Genomic DNA, 23,718 nt, shown 5'->3' on the forward strand with positions numbered 1-23,718 from the left:
TCGCTGTTGTTTTCTGTGTAATTCAACTGAAGGTTTGAAACTTCTATTAAGTACATAACACGACCCGGGCTCGTTTTATTCACAAAATACTTGCGAACTCAGAGTAAAATGTACACTGATGCCAGCAATGGGACCCGTCACTGCAGCCAACGAAAATGCATGTGAATTGCCTCCACTCCCTCAACTCCAGCCACACAGTGACTGTGCGTAGAACTTAACAACAGGATGGGTCACACTAGAGGGACTATATTATAGAGTTCAGTCGACAGCGGGAAATTGACCTGTCTCCGTCCAGCTTACCAGAAACTCTGGTCATTTCAATCGTCTCCATTTGCCGGCATCTCAATCTCCGAAGCTCCATGAAATAATAACCCACCCTGGACAATCCCTCACTATAACACAGGCCTCATAGTCACGGCAACATCCTCCTAAATCTCTCTCTCTCTCTCTCTCTCTCTCTCTCTCTCTCTCACACACACACACACACACACACACACACACACAATATCTTTCTCGTTCTCACTACCTCACTGACCCCATGCGCACCCCGCTGTCGTTTCATCACCTCATTCAGCCACTCTCTTACGTTTCCCCTCGCAACCGTGCCCTGTCTACCTCTCTCCACATCCCCTCTCCCCCTATTCTTAGGGTCAACGATCCTAATATCCCGGCGCTGCCGGTCGATGGGACAATCAGGCGCTGAATCTGGTTTGTGTTCAGGTCGCGGCTTTATTAATGAACTGAAGCACCGAGGTGATCGGATATTTCACCGCTCTGATCACCCGCTCCCTGAATTTCGACTGAGTCACCGCGTAAATAAACGTGTTCGTGCAGCAGCTCAAATTCTTCAGCAAAACCCCGACAAAGTGAAAGATCCATTCAGAATCATTGAAATCAAATCCTTTTGCTCTGATCTCGTAATACATGAAATTTACAACCAGTGTCAGCCACAGGAGGATGAAGCTGCCGGAGAGGGTGAAGAATAGAACCACAGACCTCCTCCTGCTCTCCATCTCCGGGTCACTGGGATTCTGGCCTTTGCTTTGACCCCTCAGTCCCTTACGGACCCGACTGGACATTAAAATGTGCCGGACTGTCAGAGCGTTGAGCAGCAGAATCACAACGAAAGGGATGAACGGACTTAAAACCGTATCGAGCCAATCATATCCTACCCACCAGGGGTCGGTGAGAGAATAGTCCATTAGGTCACAGAACCACGGTACATTGACGATTACCTCTCTGGGTTCCCAGAGGAAGTAGCGGGGGATATTTTTCAGACAGCACAGCACGCCGGTTGTTGTGAGAACCAAAACCGCAGTTTTCCCGGTGCAATATTTTGTTTTCAGCTTCTGGCAGCAAATGGTGACAAACCGATCAAAAGTGAAAGCGACGGTGAACCAGACAGAGCAGTATGTGGCTGTGAACCTCAGTACCTCGATCACCCTGCACACAGGGGTAATGCTCAGAAAAGTCCACGGAAAGTATTTATATATGATTCGAAATAAAGTGACCTCGCTAACAACGGTCAGTAGATCCCCTACTGCCATGGCCACCAGGTAGCGAGTGGTGCAGGTAGAGAGGCCGCACTTTCCCCGGGAGAGGATCACAATCGCCACGAAATTCACTGCGGGAAGAAAGAACAAGCATTGGGTAGTGCTGAACACCTTCCCCGGGAATGGAAACGGGATCTGGTTTCAGCCAATGATCAGGAGTGCGAGAGGAGGTGAACGGCTGCTCATCTAACATAAACCACAGGTCACCTTGTCTCTGACCTGCCTTCCTCATTGTGGAGGTAAGACGATGTGTGAGCAATTGTCATGAGCAGCAACGATCGGCACTAATCCGATCCCAGTCCCTGATGGGGCCGGTTTCACTGATTTAACCGTGAATGACCAGGCCTCTGGAAATAGCATCTGACGGGGCTAAAGACGGATCCGGAGGGAAACAAAACTCACAAAATGCTGGAGAACCTCAGCAGCTCCAGCAGCGATCATGGAATTGAACTAGCAACCGAGCAGGTCTCAGAGCGAAAGCAGGAACATCTTAGTCATCCAATGTGGATTGACTCCGTTCATGGGTTAGTTCCACAGCACAGTTCAATTCGATAATACACGGCAGTAGATCCATGGACTCGGGTTCGGGTGATCAGATCCAACTTTTAACTAGCAGGTAATGGAATCCGATTGCGACGGGCTTCACAGAGAGACATAAAACACAGGACCAGGTCCCCACTCGGATCAATAACTCAGAAACAGTCAACTGTAAAATGTAAACCTCTCACAGTCACATCCTCCTGGTGGGCTGCCCGTCCTTAAGACCCTTATGCCTTATGGATATTTGTTCAATGAACACCAAGTTGTAAAATAATCATAAACAGTTTCATATTGGTCAACGCAAAGAAATATCAAACAGTAATTGCTCCGGTCACTCACCGGGAACTCCAATAACGGCGATGAACATGTTCAATACTTTGTCCACAAGCAGGTACCTATCAAACAATGCAGGCATTTTTTTCTGACCAGTGATTTGTCCCCGTCTGCTACAGGCAATCTCTCGGAATGAAATGTTGAGGCAGAACATGACTGGGGTTTTAATACCACTCAGCGACTCCACGGGGACAGATTTCAACAGATTCTAAAACAAAATTGTTTTAATTATTTACAATCCGATTACGTCAGACAAGGGCCATTCCTGTGGCGCAACATTGTGATTAATTTAGTGAATTAGCCGTGAAACTGCAAACAATTGAAATTATGCGGGCAGTAAGGGGTGTAAATTGCAAGTGGCATTCCTCCAGCAAAGGGGATATTGTTTCAAAGACCATCAGACCCAGCTCTGCACCTCATCGTGTGTCACTACGACTTTTGTCCATCGGCTGAGCAGATCCACTGAGAGTAAAGCGGCCGCTCCACTCTGATTCTCCACCAATTGCAATCACAGCTCATCTCACTGTAACCTTATCTCCCACTCCCGATTACCAGCAACCATCCTCAGCTTGTTTCTGTGTACCAAACATTGTCCTGAGTCAAAAAGATATTCATCACCATTGAGAGGAATGCATGCTCTGAGAAAAGCAATGTCGCTGCCTTCCACTTGTGTTAGATCGACCTGGAACTGAAAAATGAAAGCACGGAGAGTCTCTTCGGACCACAGTATCTGTGCCAACCATGCCGCCATTTTAAACGGATCCCACCTATGCACACATGATCAGTCTCCATACACTCCCGGCGTGTCCATGTGTCAACGCTCACAACAGAGATCTGGGAGTTTTGTGTTCTCTGATCTCAGAAGCTTTTTGACCATCTGTGTGAAATAGTTGGAACCAACAAATTTGTCTGAACGTTCAAAGGTGTCTTGTCAATTACAACGTGTTTCCACTCTAAATGTGTAATTTAAAGGAACCATTTGACAGACTCGAAATAATGAATTTGATTATCTATTTGTAGGTTATGAAATTATATTGAATCACCCATTGCTACCATTGTCGACAGGTGTATAACCTCTTGACGTTGTTTGAATTTGAGAGACTCTGCCAAGAATGTGTCCGAGGTAATGTACATTTATGGTGTTGAATAAACAATTTCATATCCACGAACTTCTCCACAAACATATCCACGAACTTCGTCATAGTCCGAACACTCGTTTAACTCTCTCAGTACCCATCCCTAACCCATCGAACGCAGCAAACTAAAGGAGTGACTATGTGGGCGCAGGTACAGGTACCTAGCAGACAATGCAGGTATTTTCTCTGTCCAGTGATTTGTCCCCGTGGGCTACGGCAATCTCTCGGAAGGAAATGTGTGCTCTGTCTGTTATGTGTATGTGATACACACGCAGGCTCGACCACATAGAGACATACACACACGCGCGAACACACAGACAGTCATAAACACACACAAACATATATAGGCACACGCAGGTGCACACACCCAAACATAAAAAACGCAGAACACGTGGCCAAGCCAACACACAGACCCTCAGACAGACGCAAAGACACGCATACAGAAGCAAACACACAATCACACACACACACACACGTCAAGTCAAGTCGCTTTTATTGTCATTTCAACCATAACTGCTGGTACAGTGCACAATAAAAACGAAACAACGTTCCTCCAAGACCATGGTGCTACATGAAACAACACAAAACTACACTAGACTACATGAACCAACACAAAACTACACTAGACTACCTCAACCAACACAAAACTACACTAAACTACCTGAAACAACCCAAAACTATATTAGAATTCACACCTACACGGGACTACATCAAGTGCACAAAACAGTGCAAGACAATACAATAATTAATAAACAAGACAATAACCACAGTGAAGGACAAATTACAATATGATAATAAATATTATATATGTAAATGTAAACAATGTAAACAATGTTATAGCAGAAATTGAGAAAGAAATGACCAAAAATTGCAAATGAGTGGAGTTGTGTTCAGTTGAGTGTCTGTGTGTATGTGTGTGTGTGTGTGTGTGTGTGTGTGTGTGTGTGTGTGTGTGTGTGTGTGTGTGTGTGTGTGTGTGTGTGTGTGTGTGTGTGTGTAGGTTGGTGACGGACGAGACTCTGGGAATTGAGGAGTCTAATGGCTTGGGGGGAAATGTCGTTCCACAGTCTGATCGTGAGAGCCCGAATGCTTCGGTCCCTTTTGCCAGATGGCAGAAGGGAGAAGAGTTTATGTGAAGGGCGTGTGGGGTCCTTCACAATGCTGTTAGCTTTGTGGATACAGCGTGTGGTGTAATTGTCTGCAATGGCAGGAAGAGAGACCCCAGTGATCTTCTCAGCTGACCTCACTTTCCGCTGCAGTGTCTGCGATTCGAGACGGTGCAATTTCCGAACCAAGATCAGGATGCTCTCAATACAACCTCTGTAGAATGTGGTGAGGATGGGGGGTAGGAGATAGACTGTTCTCAGCCTTCGCAGAAAGTAGAGACGCTGCTGGGCTTTCTTTGCTATGGAGCTGGTTTTGAGGGGCCAGGAGAGATTCTCCGCCAGGTGGTCACCGAGAAATTTGGTACTCTTAACGATCTCTACGGAGGAGCCGTTGATGTTCAACGGAGAGTGGTCGCTCCATGCTCTCCTGAAGTCAACAACCATCTCTTCTGTTTTGTTCACATTGTTACGTACCCCGTAACTGGGTTGCCAAACCAGCAGAACGCTCGTTGGAGTCTGTGATTACTAGGATCTAATAAAGTTTTATTCAAGAAATAAGTAATACAGTACACTAATCGCAAGGAAATAAATGTAACAGGTTAGCAATGATAATACACACATATACACAGAAATAGGGTAATAGGAATCAATCAAGCTCTATTGTAGTCTAGGAGTAAAATGATCAGTCTTAAGTGAAGCAGAGTTCGGTGCAGTTCAGTGCAGTTCGAAGTAATCACTGTTGTACCATTGGAGAGAGAGAGGGAGAGAGAGAGTGGGAGATTTAATTGGTTTCAGGCAGACCTTTTGATGTCTTCGCAGTTGGTTTCGGGCAGAACTTTTGATGTCTTCTAATCCCGCTTTGGTCACTGACTGTGACCTCTCCGTTCCGGATACGATCGTTCTTCCGCGGTGAACCCGGCACCCAGGCAAGGGCGGACACACATCCCAGGTTCCCACCGACCGTACCTTTAGACCCTGTGAGCCTCTGATCGATTCCCGCGAACCGGTCCACCAAACTCCACCAACTTGTGGGGACACACTGCTCTTTCCAGGGTCTCGTGGCGTGTCTCGTGCCTTAGCAAACCTGTTCTTTTATCCCCCTGCTGGGGTATCACCTGTCCATCAAACTTCAAACAGTTCAGATTCAAAGCAACCGGTCTGTCAATATCTAAATTGTGTTTCTTTCTCGTTAATCACTCCCTTCTCTCTTATTAGCATTTTGAATGTTTCTCCATTGTCTTTCGTAATGTCTCTCATTAGCATCATTCGTCCGGTAGCTCTGCTTGGCGTCGCAGATGACACCCCCACCCTTAAAAGGATTTTTACTGGTGAAAAAATCAAGGGGATGAATGCACATTATAAGATACACACTATAATATACAGGTAGTCAACAGCTATTCGGTTAATACAGAGAACTTTAAGTTTTAACACCTTGACAGGCAATCAGCAATCACATTGTCCGTTCCTTTTATATGTTTTATCTTAATATCAAATTCCTGTAAGACCAGACTCCAACTTAGTAACAGTTTGTTTTTATCCTTCATTGTGACCAAAAACACTAATGGATCGTGATCAGTGTAAATTATCAGTGGTTTCCGTGCCGGACAGATATAAACTAAAAATGCTGTAATGCTAGTATGATTGCCAGTAATTCCTTCTCCACAGTGGAATAATTTCTCTGATGGACATTAAACTTCTTAAAAAAAATAAGCCACTGGGTGTTCGATCTTCTCTTAGTCGGTCTGCAACAGCACCACCCCTGCCACTTCGTCGCTAGCATCTGTTGTTATGGAAAAGGGTTTTGAAAGGTCAGGCGCATTCAATACAGGGTGGTGACACAGAATCGTCTTCAGACTCTCGAAGGCTTTTCGACAAGGTCATTCCACACAAACTTCGCGTTCTTCGGCAAGAGCTTAGTAAGAAGGAGGGTAATATCCGCAAAGTTTTTGCAAAACTTCCGATAGTACCACACCATCCCCAAGAACCTTCTCAGGTCTCTCTTGTCCGTCGGGATCGGAACTTCAGAGCTAGCTTGCACCTTAGCCTGCATCGGTGCCAGCTGCCCCTGTCCGACCACATACCCCAGATAAGTGACCTTAGCGTGGCCGAACTCACTTTTCGAGAGGTTCACTGTCAGGTTGGCTTCAGACAGCCGTTTAAACAGTTCCTCTACTGCCACAATGTGCTCCTCCCACGTGTCACTCCAGACCAATAAATCGTCAATATACAGTTCTGCGTTCTTTAACCTTTTTATCACTGAATTAATTATCCTTTGGAAGGTCCCTGGGTCGTTCTTCATGCCAAAAGATAAAACATTGTACTCGTATAACCCCGATGGAGTGACAAATGCTGAGATTTCTCGAGCCTGGTCGGTTAAATGAACGCACCAGTACCCTTTTAGCAAATCGATCGTTGTGTCGTACTTAGCTCTCCCCACTTTATCGATGCAATCGTCTACCCTTGGGATGGGGTAAGCATCGGTTTGTGTGATGGCGTTCACCTTTCTGTAATCTGTACAGAATCGTATGCTCCCATCGGGTTTCGGGACAACCACACAGGGAGAAACCCATCCCGATTTGGATGGCCTAATAATACCTGTGGCTAGTATGTGTTCAATTTCTTTCTCCACTGGCTTGCCCTTCTCCAAGTTCATCCTATAGGGGTGTTGCTTAATAGGCTGATCTGATGTAACGACAACATCATACACCGTCCCCTTGCATCGCCTCGGGACATCTGGACATACAACTGCATGCAGGTTAATTAGCTTTATCAGCGGCTCGCTCTGTTCAGGGGTTAAGTGAGAGACCTTATCAGCAAAGTTGGCCAAAACAATAGAGTTCTCCAACCTGGTCGGCACCATATTTATCTTCTCAAGATGGGGTTTCCCCTTATCATTTGGCACCCCAGCCTCATTTATTTTTGTGATAACACCGACTAGATCTGCTTTCTGATCGTGGTAAGCTTATAACATATTAATATGTACTAATTGGGTCGGCTTACATCTGTCCGGCGTTTCAATAACATAATTCAAAGGGTCTATCTTTTTAATCACTTTGTACGGACCGTGGGATCTCACCTGGAGGGGGTTGGTTACCACTAGAAACAGAACCAAGACCCTATCACCCACTTGAAACACTTGTTCGCGGGCACGTCTATCATACCACTGTTTCATTTTAGTTTGGGTGTGTCGTAGATTTTCTTTGGCAAGGTCACAGATCCTTTTAAGCCTCTCACAAAATTTTAAAACATAATCAATTTCATTGACTTGTACTGTCGGACTGGACTATTGCTCTTTCAGTAAGGTCAGAGGTCCTCTGGCCCGATGACCGAAGACGAGCTCGAATGGGCTGAACCTCAATGACTTCTGAACCGTGTCCCTCACGGCAAATAACAGGAGAGGCAAGGCATCACCCAGTCCCTAGCGTTGTCTTGACAATAAATTTTAACCATGGTCTTTATTGTTGCGTGGAATCTTTCCAACGCCCCTTGGGACTCCGGGTAGTACGCGGAGGCCAAAATACGCTTTACTCCCATCTCGTCCAACATCCGTTGGAATATGTGAGATGTGAAGACACTCCCCTGATCTGACTGGATTTCCCTTAGCAGCCCCACCGTAGTGAAAAATTTCACAAGCGCCTTTACCACTGCGGGAGCCTTGACGCTTGCCAGGGGCACAGCCTCCGGAAACTTGGTGGCAGCACACATCATAATCATCACATACTCTCGCCCACTCGCAGTTCTGGGCAGGGGACCGACAAAATCCACAATTATTCGGGAAAAAGGTTCCCCGAAAGCGTGTATCGGTCGAAGGGGCGCTTTAGGTAGGGCCTGGTTCGGCTTTCCTACCACCTGACAGAAATGACACCGGACTACAATATTCAATAATATCCTTCCTCATGTTCGGCCAGTAAAACTCTTTGATAATTCTATCGACTGTTTTCCTCACCCCAAAATGTCCACCGAGGGGTATCTTGTGGGCCAGGTTAAAAATCTCGTACATATAAATGTTTGGCACTACCACCTGGTGTACCACCCCCCCCCCCACTCCTCATCTGCGGCCACGGTATTTGGTCTCCACTTCCTCATCAGTACTCCCTCCTTCACATAATAGCCCACTGGTTCCTTTTTTATTTCTGCTTCGGAGAGAGCTGTCTCCGTCAAAACCATCAGCTCCTCGTCTCGTTCCTGTGCTTGTATAAATTCCTTCCTCGCTAATGATCAATCTACCTTACTTTCACCCGCTCCACTATGCTCATTCTTCACACTTTCTAACCCCTCCTGGTACAGGGCTGGTAAAAACGTCTCAGTTCAATCTATATTCGCTTCGGCAGCTTTTCTGGACATGCGCCGAGTTACTGCGCAAACGGGACAAACCTGTGAGTCCATGGGCGGGTCCTCGGTCCTGGCAGGCTGGCTTATCAATCTTACTGCTGGGTACACATCTCCACCTGCAAGATCGTTGCCGAGTAGAACCTCAACGTCTTCCATCGGTAATTCGGGCCTCACCCCGATCGTGACCGGTCCGGAGACCAAGTTGCTTTTCAGGTGTACCTGGTGCAAAGGTACTGCGTCAGTCCCTTCCCCAATACCTTTGACCTTGACCTCGCCAGTCTCGGTCTCTGAACTGCAGTCTAACACACTCTTTAATATCAATGACTGACCAGCTCCAGTGTCTCTCCAAATCCGTACTGGTACTGGATTTGACCCCTCCTTCACCGACGCCAATCCGGCCGAAATAAATTTCTCGCGCCCTTCCTGAACTCTATCAGACCTCTTCTCCGCGAGAGGTTTGTTTGCCGGCTCAATACAGCCAGTCGGAACCGTCGTTTTACCTTTCCCCGTCTCCGTCTTTGGGGCAAAGCACCTGGACGCAAAGTGACGGGCTTTCCCACAATTATAGCATACGACCCCAGGAGACTTCCTACCAAACTGCTTCCTGTCTTCCTTATCCTTCTCACTAGTCCCCGGCTTACTTTCTGGCTTTTCCGGCGGACTCTCTCCGCCCTCTCGACTACCCTTCTGGTAGCTCTTACTCGGGGTAAACTTTGCTTTGTGTGTTAACGCGTACTCATCCGCTAACTTAGCAGTTGCGGCTAAGGTGTCTGCCTCTTTCTCATCTAGATAGGGCCTCATACCTTCAGGGACACAACCTTTAAATTGCTCAATCAGTATTAGCTGTAGCAGTCTGTCATAATCCCCAGTGTCCCCTTTCAAGGCGCACCAACGCTCACAATACATCTGCATCTCACGGGAAAACTCTAAATACGTGCGGCCACACTGCTTCCTCGAATTCCGGAACCTCTGCCGGTATGCCTCCGGGACCAACTCATAAATTCTGAGTATAGCCTCTTTCACCACATCATACCTCTGGGCATCTTCTGCTGACAACGCTGAGTAAGCTTGTTGAGCCTTCCCCTTAAGTACGCTCTGAAGCGAAACAGCCCACTTATACCTCGGCCAGTCCTGACTTGCAGCGATTTTTCAAAATGTAGAAAGTACCGATCAACATCGGCCTCCTCAAATGGGAGAACCAGCCTAACCGCCTGGGTCGCCCTGAACCCTTCACCTTGGTTCGGCAGTTGGCCCCTCTCTAGCGTCATCCTTAACTTCTCCAGCTCAAAATCCCTTTCCTTCTCTTTCTCTTCTCGTTCTAACTGCTCTGCTCTCTCTTCTCGTTCTAACTACTTTACTCGGACCTCGTGCTCGAGTCTTATTTTTTTTTCATCACCTGCTGCACTGCTTCTCCACCAGGTTTTCTCATAGACATCAACTCCAGCTCCCCGTGGAGAAACACACCTTTAGATACATAATGCTCAATGATAGCTCTGTGCACCTCCGCTCTCCTCGTTGTCGGCTTCCCCTTAAAAAGATTCCACCGTTTTGCAGCAGTCCGCAATTCTGATTTCCTGGCATCCTCTAATGACTCCAAGGTTGGCGCCTTTAGAAATTCCTCAATCTCCATTTCTGCCGTTTGCCCTTTTTTTCTTCCGGGAATTTTAACCCAATCAATTTACCCAGTCCCAATTTTTGGCGTTCAAAATCCCGGACGAGATCCCCACTTATGTTACGTACCCCGAAACTGGTTTGCCAAACCAGCAGAAATGGAACGCTTGTTGGAGTCTGTGCTTACTAGGAAGTAAAGAAGTTTTATTAAAGAAATAAGTAATACAGTACACTAATCGTAAGGATATAAATGTAACAGCTTAGCAATGATGATACACACATTTACACAGAACTAGGGTAACGGGAATCAACCAAGCTTTATCGCAGTCTAGGGGTAAAATGATCAGTCTTAAGTGAAGCAGAGTTCAGTTCAGTTCAGTTTAGTGCAGTTCGAAGTAGTCGCTGTTGTTGTACCGTTGGAGAGAGAGAGGGAGAGAGGGAGATGCAATTGGTTTCAGGCAGACCTTTTGAAGTCTTCGCAGTTGGTTTCGAGCAGACCTTTTCGCGTCTTTTAAACCCGCTGTGGTCACCGACTGTGACCCCTCCGTTCCGGATACGATCGTTCTTCCGCGGTGAACCCGGCACCCAGGCAAGGGCGGACACACACCCCAGGTACCCACCGATCGTACCTTTACACCCTGTGCTCCTCTGGTCGGTTCCCGCGAACCAGTCCTCCAAACTCAAACCACTTGTGGGGGGCACACTTCTCTTTCCAGTGTCTCCTGGTGTGTCTCGTGCCTTAGCAAACCTGCTCCTTTTATCCCTCTGCTGGGGTATCACCTGTCCATCAAACTTCAAACAGTTCAGATTCAAAGCAACCGGTCTGTCAATATCTAAATGTGTTTCTTCCTCGTTAATCTTTCTCTTCTCTCTTATTAGCATTTTGAATGTTTCTCCATTGTCTCCCGTTATCTCTCTAATTAGCATCATCCGTCCGGTAGCTCTGCTTGGCGTCGTACATGACAGAATACGATGTGTAGGGGTGTGCCTCAGGGATTTGTACATGGTCCAATGTTGTTTGTCATATATATTATTGATTTGGATGATGGGTGGTAAATTGGATTAGTAAGTATGCAGATGATTCTAAGATAGTTGTGGATAATGAAATAGGTTTTCAAAGCTTGCAGAGAGATTTAGACCAGTTAGAAGAGTGGGCTGAAAAATGGCAGATAGAGTTTAATGCTGAAAAATATGAGGTGATATATTTTAGTAGGACTAATCAAAATAGAACATACATGGTAAATGGTAGGGCATTGAAGAATGCTGCAGAACAGAGGGATCCAGGAATAATAGTGCATAGTTCCCTGAAGGTGGAATCTCATGTGGACAGGGTGGTGAAGGAAGCCTTTGGTATGCTGGCCTTTATGAATCACAGCATTGAGTTGGGATGTAATGTTGATATTGTATAAGACATTGGTAAAGCCAAATTTGGAGTATTGTGCACAGTTCTGGTCACCGAATTATAGTAAAGTTGTCAATAAAATTGAGAGAGTACCGAGGAGATTTACGAAAATGTTGCCTGGGTTTCATCTCCTAAGTTACAGAGAAAGGTTGAACAAGTTAGATCTTTATTCTTTAGTGCGTAGAAGATTGAGGGGGCCTTGATAGAGGTGTTTAAAATTATGAAGGGGATTGATAGAGTCGACGTGGATAGGCTTTTTCCTTTGAGAATGGGGAAGATTCAAACAAAAGGACATGAGTTGAGAGTTAAAGGGCAAAAAGTGAGGGGTAACATGAGGGGGGAACTTCTTTACTCAGAGAGTGGTAGCTGTGTGGAACGAGCCTCCAGCAGAAGTGGTTGAGACAGGTTCGATGTTATAGTTTAAATTTAAATTGGATAGCTATATGGACGGGAAAGGAATGGAGGGTTATGGGCTGAGTGCAGGTCGGTGAGACTAGGTGAGAGTAAGAGTTCGGCACGGACTAGATGGGCCGATATGGCCTCTTTCCGTGCTGTAATTGTTTTATGTTTATATGGTTAAATATAGTTGCTTTAATCGTATGCAGTGTTACAGGGTAGCAAATTACACAGCATCCACACAAACTGGGGTTTGGGGTGGGATCGAGCCATCTCAATCTCACGAGATTAGCGGGAATTGAGAGTGTTTGCCTTAGACTTCCGCAGCCAAGGAAACCAGGGTGTTTCACCGATATATCAGTGCATGTGGCCAGGCAGACAAAGATCAGAAGTTAGAGGAATGAGGAATTAAAGTGGCAGGAACAAGACAGTCAAGGATAAGCAGGAACGGTTACTCATCCGTCTGTCTTTTTCACAAAGCACAGGAGACGTGTCTTTCAACGTTCAATGAAGAACGCAAAATTAACAGATGTTCCACTCTATTACTGTTTTCTCTGGACGGAGAGAAAATCTGTATGCGCATAGAACATCGAACAGAGATATTTACAGCACATTACAGGCTCTTCGGCCTGGAGCAGGGAGATCTACTCTAGAGGCTGCCTAGAATTTCGGTAGCACTTAGCCCGCTATTTTGCTCAGCTCCATGTCCCTGGATCACAGTGGATGTGCCTCATCTAGGACCAGGGCATAATGGTATCGAGGGAAAATCAGGGAAAGAATGTTCCCTTCAAAATGCTGAAAGACGTGGAGTGGGAGAGAGAGAGAGAAAATAAAAAAGGATTTGTGAAGGTTGGTAGAATCTTGCTGATATTGAAGAGCATGAAGACCAGGCAAATCTCACCGTGCTGAACTGGTGAGAGTCGTGGGGAGAATATGCAGAGGAAATAATTGAAATATAGAAAGGAATTTCCCTATATTGGCAGAGAAGACTTCCCGAGAGACGGAACTTCAGAGAAACATGAGTGGACATCTTACAACATGGAAAAGTACGACGGAGACATGGCAACAGTAAGAATGTTACAAAGCTCCAAAGGAGGAGTATGACAGAGTGGAATGGATGCAGGAGGAGATCCATGGAGTAAATACAAGAAACAGAAATGAACTGAACCAAACTTACACACTGCGGACAGGATACATTAACACCCCAGGTGGGGTGTTAAGAAACGGGATAATTTAGAACTGTGACGGGAAGGATATCCTTTAGGAAATGTAGTGAATGTTAGTAACGTTTGATCCGAAATTCAGCAGAGTCGCAGTCTTTGAAATACTTCTTCATTGCCATTTTTAATATAAAGTCAACCAGATTAGATGCGGAAGAAAACAAGAACTTCTTCGTGGGAAAATATTAGCCATGATAATGTCTCATTAAGGAATAGCTTCTGGTTGTATTTCATATGCCCACCCGGATTTCAGCGTATTTCACAGTGTGATTGCTATTCCCCAGTTATTACCCAGGAGGCTATACCCTATTTGCCTTGTTTCGTTCCCCTAGAACCCTTTCACTTACGTGTCGCTTACCATATGGCTTGGAACATTCTTGAGGATGAGTTTTTGACGGGATGCGTATCTCGCCCAATTTTCCACTGAGAGAATTCTCAGAGTGGAAGGAATAGACAGGCTACGGGGCTGACGGATGGTATTGGGGAAATTTCACCTCAGGTAGCTGAAGGATGGACGTCCGTGGTGGAGGGAGGGCCATGCGGGCATGACTGAAAGAGCGCTGACCTCTGCGATCAGGGACTGATTCGGACGGAACATTGGAGAGATTTAGTTACAAAAGCAGGGGTCGCGTGCACCAACTATGTGCTCGATGTTTGCATCAAGTCTCGGCCACCAAACGAAATTCCGCCATTTCATCTTGTTGGATCCATTTTTCATCGCCTCCAATCTTTTCCCTTCTCCAGTTAAGCCCTGATCAATTAATAATTCTTTGACATCCGCCTTAAATATACGGCAAAAACGGCCTCCGCAACAGCCTACGCAAAGAATTCCACAGATTCACCACTCTGTACCGCAAATATTCTAAGAAATACGAGAAACTCGGATACAGCAGAGGCTCGCTTCATGATTGAAGCATTGTAAAGGAAACATCTGTTGCTTGTTTGCCCTTTACCATTTCTCACAACCTTATCGCATCTCTGTAAAACTCGGTTAAGCTGTTTGTATGGACAGTGGATGCATATCTGTGAGATTTTCTGCCTAGATATCCACATGTTTCATAACTTATCTCTCTCTGAGTCCCGATGGATGGGGATTGATTGGTTCGAAACGGTTTAAAGTATTGTGCAAACTGTCTTTGCAATTATACCGCAGAACGATCTGGGCGTCGGCACATTTTAGAGGTAATTCAGTCTGTTATTTTATCATTTTCTGTCAGAGTCATCTGATATTCAGATACACCTGCAACCACCCCCTATTTAAGTACATACACACAGATAATGTATATCAATTAATCCTATGTAATTACTATCTCATTGTACATTTTATTTTATGCTATAACGTTTATATTACTATTTATTGTGTTTTATACGTAATTTGTTTTTTTTTAAGCTGCATCGGAATCGAGTAACAATGGTTTCGTTCTCCATTATGCTCGTGTATTGATGAATGACAATAAACAATTCCAACATTTGAGAGTAGATATCGGGTTGGAGTCACAGAGAGGCACAGACTGATCAGAGAACAATTAATGCCGAAAACGCACAAGCGAAACAATAGTTGGTGGCATTCTATTACCTTTACATATCGATATTTCTGACACAAGATTATTCAATAAAAATTATTGAACTAAATTCAAGTGAACGCTTCTGTGGGATCTTTAATCTTACATCCCAGAGTCATTATTCCCTGAGCGGTGATATTCAACAACTTCACAATAAGCACAAAAATGTGTGCCCGAACGACTTTCGAGTTGCTGTTCCAGTGAAGCCATTGATGGGATAGCAGTGGGCTGGAGTGGGCGATGTTGAAGGATGGGTGATGTCAGAGATCAAAGCTCGGAACATCGTAATGAAGTTTGATGCATGAGCATGAAGGGACATTCAGACACAGCATAACGTTTACGGTTCGCAGCTGACGGCTGTCCAAACACATCTAACAGAGCAATGCACAAGCTGTCAAAATGCAGATATCAACAAGAATCATTGTTTAAAACGCCGAATATGGCAGAAGGATAGGTGCAAAGTTAGTCACCTGAGCAGTCTCGCTAAAATTCACCAGGGGGTCAAGTTTTTTTTTTTTTTTTTTTTTGTGGTGTCGTGGGTCGAAGGGGGTATCGTGTGGGCATAGAGGCTCCGGACGCGAGTGAAATGAAATTCCCACGGGCAACTGAAGGGTGGCTGGCACCTGTTCGGCAGATATATCAGGTTATTTGTGCTCTGAGTTTACCAGTGCCGAGGGTGAACCTCCTTAGGCGATAGAGGAAACAAGACAAGATACGCTGGTCGCATGTTACCTTTATCTTCTGTCACCAGTTAGAGTAGCTTCCAAAATGAAGCTTCGGATGCAAAGGAACAGAAGTAAAAAAAAAAACAGTTAGGACACGTGGAGATGGGATCTGGACAAGGAAGAGCACTTGGCCTGCGTAGACTGCTTCCCAGGTTTTACATTCTTTGGCTGTTCATTGGTGAGGTGGGGGTGGTGTCTGGAATATTACTATGGTTCACTCAGGTTTTAGGTTGTGTAAATTCACTTGTGTTTTAATTGATACAATAAGTACAGAATTTGCCTGTGCCTAACTGACCATTTTTACTAAGGGGGTGATCCTTCACTCAGCAGAAAGTGGTGTCAACTTCCGCAAAACATCGTGCACCAAATTGTCTTCAAAATGATGTGTATAATGTCCTCCGTTCAATTAAACCTTCACAACATCCGCAATTAAAAAAAAAAACACGGTGCACTAGCTAGTGTGCTGCAATGATAAAGTGACTACTGAACGATTGTTGCCATGACGATTCAGGTTGCATTGAAGGATTTGTACTGTGACAGGGAATTTCTTCGGAGGATTGCAGAACATTATCTACTAGCAACTCTAATTTTGGAATTATTGTGTAGACTGGTGGTTTCATTTCATGACCCGTGACAACTGGATCTTCCACCATACTGGCAGTGTCACAGTGAAAATTGATGTAGAATACTGTTTTAGTACGTCCGCCATTCAATTCTATCCTATGCTGCCTCTTGATCATCGCTTTCCAGCAGTACAATATCCACTCTTGCCACTCTTATACACGCGGTGTATCTGAATAAACATTTGTTAACTTCTATAATTTTATCGGCTTCCATAATTTCTTTAACTTCTTAGTGACTTATTAGTTGCCTTCCGTTGGCATCAGAAAATCGTCACGCTTCCCAGGAATTCTTGCTGCATTGCAAACCTACTCTATGGCTATTATGTTGTCTTTGACTTCTCTTGTTCGCCACGGGTTGTACCATCTTTCCTTTAAAAGGCATCTCCTCTTTCGGAAGTACATATCCTGTGTCTTCCAGATCCCTTCCGGAAATGACAGCCATTGCTGCAGTGCTCTTCATTGCTGCCAATGCCCTTCATTGCTGCCAATGCCCTTTTCCAAACCAATTTTGGCCGCCTCCTCTCTCATGCCTCTTTAATTCCATTTACTCCACTGTAATTCTGATGCATCCCACTTCAGCTCTTTTTTTCGCAAATTTCAGGGTGGATTAGATCATATTGCGATCACTTTCTCCAAAGCGTTCTTTGATGTATCTCTCCAATTAATTCCGGCTCATTACACTGTGCACAATCCAGAATAGCTGATACCGTAGTGGGTTAACTTCGTGTTGCTCTAAAAAAAATCACGTAGGCATTCTAGAAATTCTCACTGTTGGAATCCAGCACCAACATGATTTTCCCAGTCGTGCTGAATATTAAATCCCTCAAGACGATTGTTATATTACCCTTTAGGCATGGAGTTCTATCTCTCGTTGTAATTTGTATACCACATCCCTACTCTTGTCTGTGAGGTCTCTCTAAAATTCGCATCAAGGGGTTTTACCCTTACAGTTCGCTAGCTCTGCCCACAATGATACAACGCCTCACGACCCTCTATCACCTCTTTCCAATGACTTGATTTCATTTTTAACCAACACAGCAACACCGCCCCTTCCACATTCTTTCCTGGACTTTTGCTACAATGTGTATCACTCACATTAAGCTCCTAGCTATAATCTACTTTCAACTATGATTCAGTTGTTCTTTCTACAGCTTACACACGTATGCCAATATGCAGCTCTGCTGGAAGTTCTTCTACAATATCCAGTAAACAACGCGCATTCAAATATAACACCTTCAGTCCAGTATTCACTCATTTCAATTTCGCCGTCTTTTAAACTTGCAGCTAATCTTGATAGTAATTTTGCTCTATCATCAACCTTTCCTTTCTAGTAGTCTCGTTACACATTGCCTCTGTTTCTCAAACAACTGCCGCATCTTTAACACTATCACGCCGGTTCCCTGCCCTATACCAAATTAAGATAAAATGACCAGAAAAACTCGAGCCAACTTGCCCCCTATGACATTAGACCCCATGGGTTCAGGTGTAACTTGTCCCTTTGGTACAGATCATACGTTCCCCAGAATCTCTTCCACAATCTCAAATGCGATCTCATTTTGATCGTTAATGTGAATAAGGAAAACGGCAACAAATCGCCCCTGTGTTCGAGGACTCCAGGGATAATCAGCACTCTTCAAAGATTGTCTGTCTGGCATCAATAGTCGCGTAACCAGGCCCTGTGATATACAGCATCTGCTCGTAGGACCATCCTCCACCAACTCCCATGGTTGCGCGTCACCCTGATCGGTGGGGTGGAGGGGGAGTAGTGGGCTAAGCAATTTGACTAACCATACTCAAGTGTGACCTGCCGGCTAGCGGAGGAAAAGCGGGGTGGGGAGGGGCGGGGGAGTCTTACGTTTCTTTGATTTGTTGATTTGGTCTACCTCACAAAAAAAAAATTCTGGACATTTTTCCGTGGAGAAGTGGATAAATAACCAAAAGTATGAAAGGAGGAGCCGCTTGTATTCAGTGGTGCAGACAATGGAACACACGGGGGAATATAATAATATCGAGTCTACATCAGTTACAGCTTTATACAGCAGCTTCTTGTTCTGATCTCGCATACTGGTAATGACATAGGAAATATAATTGTTGAAATATTATGTATGCATATAAGCACGCATTTAACATATTTAAACACTTAAACGTATTGTGAAGAATGTTGCGAATAAATGTTCAGGTTTGTTTTGATTCAACCTGGCTGTGTACAACAACAAAGAGAATTAATGCAAATCTCAAATCAGGTTAATTGCAGTCAGCAATAGTTGTAGTTTACTCGTTGCAGTTCGGCACATCCAGAATTATGGAATACGCCATATGTTTGTATAAAAAAACACGCTATTCTGAAAGATCTTGCAATGATTTGTAAACATTGCTCTAAAAGAAGAAAAGGAAGAGTTCTCTGTAAATGGGGACGGATGAGAAGCACAGCCTTGATGAATCTGTCCAAAGTCTCAGCCGCTGACACTCAAACGCATCTCTCCGACCTCATGGAGAGCCAGTCCCTGGATTGGAACTGCAGAACAGCGGATACGAAACAGACACATTGAGTGTAATGCTGGAACTTCAGAAAGATTAACGGGCTCTTTCCTTTAATAGACAGAGTGTTCTACACTTTCAAAGTTGGTCACTGCTCACGCTGACGTTGTCATTGCTTCTCCGGATCTCGGCTCACTGAGCTGAGATGATGATCTCACTGCAGGCCAAGCTGCCGACGTCATTACCATTCAACGCCCACAGTTGACCATGATGATAATGTTGTCTTTTGAGCCATAACCGTGACCACAGTGATAATTTTACAGCGTGTCCTGTTCGTTCACTGAAATATATTCGTAAGACACCCATATTTTAAATTCTTCCTCTCTGCATAGAATTCAGCTGCAGATTTATCCAACTCCCTTGCAGTCAGCCGATCGCGATTACCTAGATCAAAGTCACCATAAATGCGGCATTGTATTTTGTACATTACTGCCCCATATGGCAGCGTAACTAACAGGACAGATGGACAATTATTCCAGCCGCTACTGTCCTGCTGCTTCACCGTTAACCTCAAATGAAGGATCACCGCCAAACCCATGTATCGGCTTTTACCTTAAAAGCGCAACTGATGTGTCGTTATTCTGATGCCAATACAGTAGATTTGCAATTTGTCATCATGTATCTGATATGGTTTCAGTATAGATCATCCTGTGCACAGCAGACTGGAAACTATATGAAATGATCGCCAACAGAAATAACTCGTTTTATAGTTCGGATGTCGGAGTGAAGGGATTGAACAACGGAATAATGTAATTTGGTGGCACAAATGTTGACCATTTTAACTTTAGCTTTTGCGTAGCCGTTTCAGTCTCCACGTGTGCAGCACAAACACATACAGAGAATAAATCATAATCAGCATCTTCTTTATTATACCTGATGGTGGACATAACCAAAACGGAAGAGCCTTCTCACCCTGCGCGACGGGATAGTATTTGGACAATGGAACCGTGTAAAGGGATTGGTAATACAGAGGGACCTGAGGAAAAAAACTTTTCCAACCATATCTCAGAATAAATCTCAAACGCAGCGCAAAATGATTGGTGGTGGAGGATAACATTACACAGTAGATTGAGAAGGTTGCCAGATAGGAAAAGGGAAATAGTCCGAACTTCTGGTAGGTTACAACTATCAGAGGCGTAGTTGATTTCTTAAATGAACCCTATGCAATTCTAAATAAAGCAGCAGCGAATCTTAGAAGCGAACCACAGACTGTACACAATCAGAACCAGAAGGAGGTTTAAAATCACGTTAGAAGATAATATATAAAAGAGCTAAATTGAATTAGTGCACAAAGAGGACAACATGTAGTGAGGGAGTTTTTTATGGGTTCAATATCCATTCAGAAACCTGATAGCTGAGGGAAAGAAGCTATTCTTGTATTATTCACCAGTTTCCGTTCGGCCTTTGCGGGGTCACAGATATACCATATCATTCGGCTGGGGTAAAATTAAAACAACATTAGTTTCCAAAAGCATAAGAAAAATTGAAATAATATATGATTGCGTCTACTGCTCAAGTGAGAGGAAGTATCCCAAGGAATCGATTAGATAAGAAAAAAAAAATAATAAAATTCAGTGAATATTTGGTTTAGAGCACTGGTGTTTTTGTGTGATCTTCAATGGAGAGCAGATCGTGAAAAGTTACAGCGTCACCTTTCACTGCCAATAAATACAAAGTCATTGCATAGAAAGATGCTGATGCCCCTGGATTAAAGTGCATCCTATCACACCGACACGATACACCCAGTGGAACAGCATCAGCTGCCGTACAGTGGCAAAGTCTGTATGATTGCTGCGTGCCCTCTTGTATGGGATATGCGTACGGGTATGGGGTGTAAGGAACATATTTTATTTTTCTTCCTCCGTTCTGATTCAACAGCATCAGGATTTCGCAGCAAACTGAGACAAAGTACACATGCTGAAGATCATTAAATTACTAATATATCAGGATGACACGATAACTAGCAGTCAGCCACTTGTAAAGGAACAGAAGGACTGTGTGCAAAGAATGATTATCGGCCACTCACTAATCTGATCCACATTGTGCGGGAGGGAACACAGTTCCCAACAGCTAATTCAATTATTCTCTGTATCTGTCTCCCTCTCTCACTCTCACTTACTGTCTTCCCCCACCCACGTCTGCCTTTCTTGTCTACATGCTACTCCTGTCTATCATGAGAGCTCGTTTGCACAGAAGGCTGATAGTCCTTTTCTCTCTCATAAAACTTCCACTTTCCAAGCTAATGCGGATCTCTTTCAGAACCGTTGTTCTCTGTCTTCCATTTTACGCCCGCCAAGGGAGGATCAAATGTGATTTTTGACTATTTTAACTCTTTCTTAACACGGGATTTTAAAAGAAAATACATGTATTTGATTATTCTGTGTCTACGCATTCGCTAGGTAGGTCTGGCCGTCTGCCGCTTTTGTTGGGACCGTCCCGTCTTATTCTCCATTCTGTGTAATGAGTCACGGCCCTACGTCCTGATCTCAAAGAGGGGTCCCGGCTCTCCCGGTTCCACGTTCCTTTCTCTCCCTCAACCAAGGCTCTGCGTTCCTGTCTCTCCCTCGACCAAGTCAAGGCTTTGTGTTGTTGGCCAGCCCAGGAGTACCTCGCCCAACCCGGTGCTGGTGTTGCCTTGTCCTGTGCTGGAGTTCTCGTCCTGTCCAAGTCAAAGCTTCGTGTTCTCGTCCTGTCATTATGCCTCGCCCAGCCCAGGAGTACCTCCCTCAGCCCGGTGCTGGAGTTCCCTTATCCTGTGCTAGAGTCTCTCGTCCTGTCCAAGAACCTCGTCCTGTCCTAGCCAATTCCAAGAATCTCGTCCTGTCCAAGTCAAGGCTTCGTGTTCTAGTCCTGTCCTTATGCCTCGCCCAACCCAGGAGTACCTCGCCCAGTCCGGTGCTGGGGATTCCGCGTCCTGTCGTGCAGTCTCTTTTCCCGTCCTGTAGCCACGTCTTGTCCTCGCCTAGTTCGGGAGTCCGAGACCGAGTCAAGACCCAGGTTCTGGGTCCTTGTCCAGTCTCTGGCTCGGAGTCTAAGCTCAGGCTCCTAGTTCCCAGTTCCATGTCCTGCTTCCGCTATTCTAGTCAAGTCCTAGCCCAGGCCCTGAAACTTTGTCTCGTCCAGGGCCTGTGTCAATGTCCATCGTAATTTCTTCCCCTCTTCCCTTGCTTCCTTGTCACGCCTAGTCCTGTACTTAGTGTCTGTGTCTTACATTTGGGTACACCTCTGTGTTGGTTGCCAAAGGGGCTGTTACTAAGTACTGACTATGCAGGGTGCCCAAACTTTTGCTTAGAGCGTTTTCATTTTGTTGTTATTTTGAAACTGTGAGGGAAGGAAACAAAAAAAAGTAATCCTCCTTAAAATATTAAAGAACTGTGTCATCTTTAACGTTATGCCTTTTGGAAATTAGTTCATCTTTTACTCGCTTAGCTATTCACAGTAACAGAACATTTGACCGGAGTCCCAAACTTTTGCATGCCACTGTATTGTTGAAAGTGCTTGCTCTTGCTAGGTAACCCGAGCGGGAGCTGTGACTAAAGCCTGCTTCAGGTTCTGGAAGGCTTTCTCCCTTTCGGGTGGGTGTCCAGTCCATGATGGAGGGGAGCAACGTTTGAAGCATAGTAGAATGCAATAATCTAACCTTTTTTCAGAATTCGTTAATTCACTGTCGATGGCACCCTTCCATTCCCAGGAAGGGAAAAAAAATCCACTTTCGTTTTCGGGACAAGGACCTGCTTTATTACGTTCATTCGATTGCTTCCCAAACTTCGCCTTTACTGAGCTGGAATCCAAGGTACTGGACAGTATGCTGGCAAAACTGCAATTTCTCCAAATACATCCTGTGCCCTTTTACCGCCAAATGTGCAAGGAGTGTTAAACTGTGGCAGATTCTTATAAGGCAATTAAATACTGGCTGTCCTTGTGCAAAGGAGAAAAATGCTGAGCACAGATCAACTACAACAGCGGTCCCCAACCACCGGGCCGCAAAGCATCTGCTACCGGACCGCGAGGAAACAATCTGAGTCAGCTGCACCTTTCCTGAGTCCCTGTCACGCCCACTGTTGAGCTTGAACACACGCGAGGTCATTACTCGCTCGTCATCCATGTCAGTGCGGGAAGAAGATCAACTCCTCGAGCTTGCAGATGACAGCGGGCTGAAGAGTATGTTTGACATAACATCTCTGCCGGCATTCCGGATCAATGTCAAGGCTAAATATCCTGAGACAGCCACGAAAGCACTGAAAACGTTGCTTCCATTTCCAACGTTCTTCTGCGAAGCGGAGTTTTCTGCAATGAATGCAACGAAAACTAAATTGCGGAATAAGGAACCCCCTTCGAGTATCGCTGTCTCCCATCAGCCCTCGATAGGACCGTGTTGTCGCAGGGAAACAAGCCCAGGGCTCCCACTGATTCCGCGATATTGGTGTGTTGCAATGATTTTATATGTCCATACGGGGAAAATGTGTGCTGTGTGTTTACTATCGAAACATTACTTAAAATGTTAAGATGCTCTTGACTTATATAACCATATAACAATCACAGCACGGAAACAGGCCATCTCTGCCCTTCTAGTCCGTGCCGAACGCTACTCTCACCTAGTCCCACCGACCTGCACTCAGCACATAACCCTCCATTCCTTTC

General features: G+C 45.0%; 1 protein-coding gene across 1 annotated transcript; it reads right to left on the reverse strand.

Annotated features, from left to right (window-relative positions):
- Nucleotides 1-716: 716 nt before the first annotated feature.
- LOC140208028 (probable G-protein coupled receptor 139) lies at nucleotides 717-2,508 on the reverse strand. Its single transcript, XM_072276558.1, has 2 exons — nucleotides 2,433-2,508; nucleotides 717-1,624 (listed from the first exon to the last, which is right to left on the reverse strand). The coding sequence occupies exons 1-2, from the start codon at nucleotides 2,506-2,508 to the stop codon at nucleotides 717-719; spliced, it is 984 nt and encodes a 327-aa protein (XP_072132659.1).
- Nucleotides 2,509-23,718: the final 21,210 nt, after the last annotated feature.

This window comes from Mobula birostris, chromosome 13 (genome assembly GCF_030028105.1).
Source record: "Mobula birostris isolate sMobBir1 chromosome 13, sMobBir1.hap1, whole genome shotgun sequence".
Lineage (NCBI taxonomy): Eukaryota > Metazoa > Chordata > Chondrichthyes > Myliobatiformes > Myliobatidae > Mobula > Mobula birostris.

Bases quoted from the DNA above. Each gene is read 5' to 3' on its own strand.
- LOC140208028 (XM_072276558.1), bottom strand. From the start codon at position 2,508: ATGCCTGCATTGTTTGATAGGTACCTGCTTGTGGACAAAGTATTGAAC. The intron at 1,625-2,432 runs GTGAGTGACCGG...TTCTTCCCGCAG, and splicing joins CGCCGTTATTGGAGTTCCCG to TGAATTTCGTGGCGATTGTG.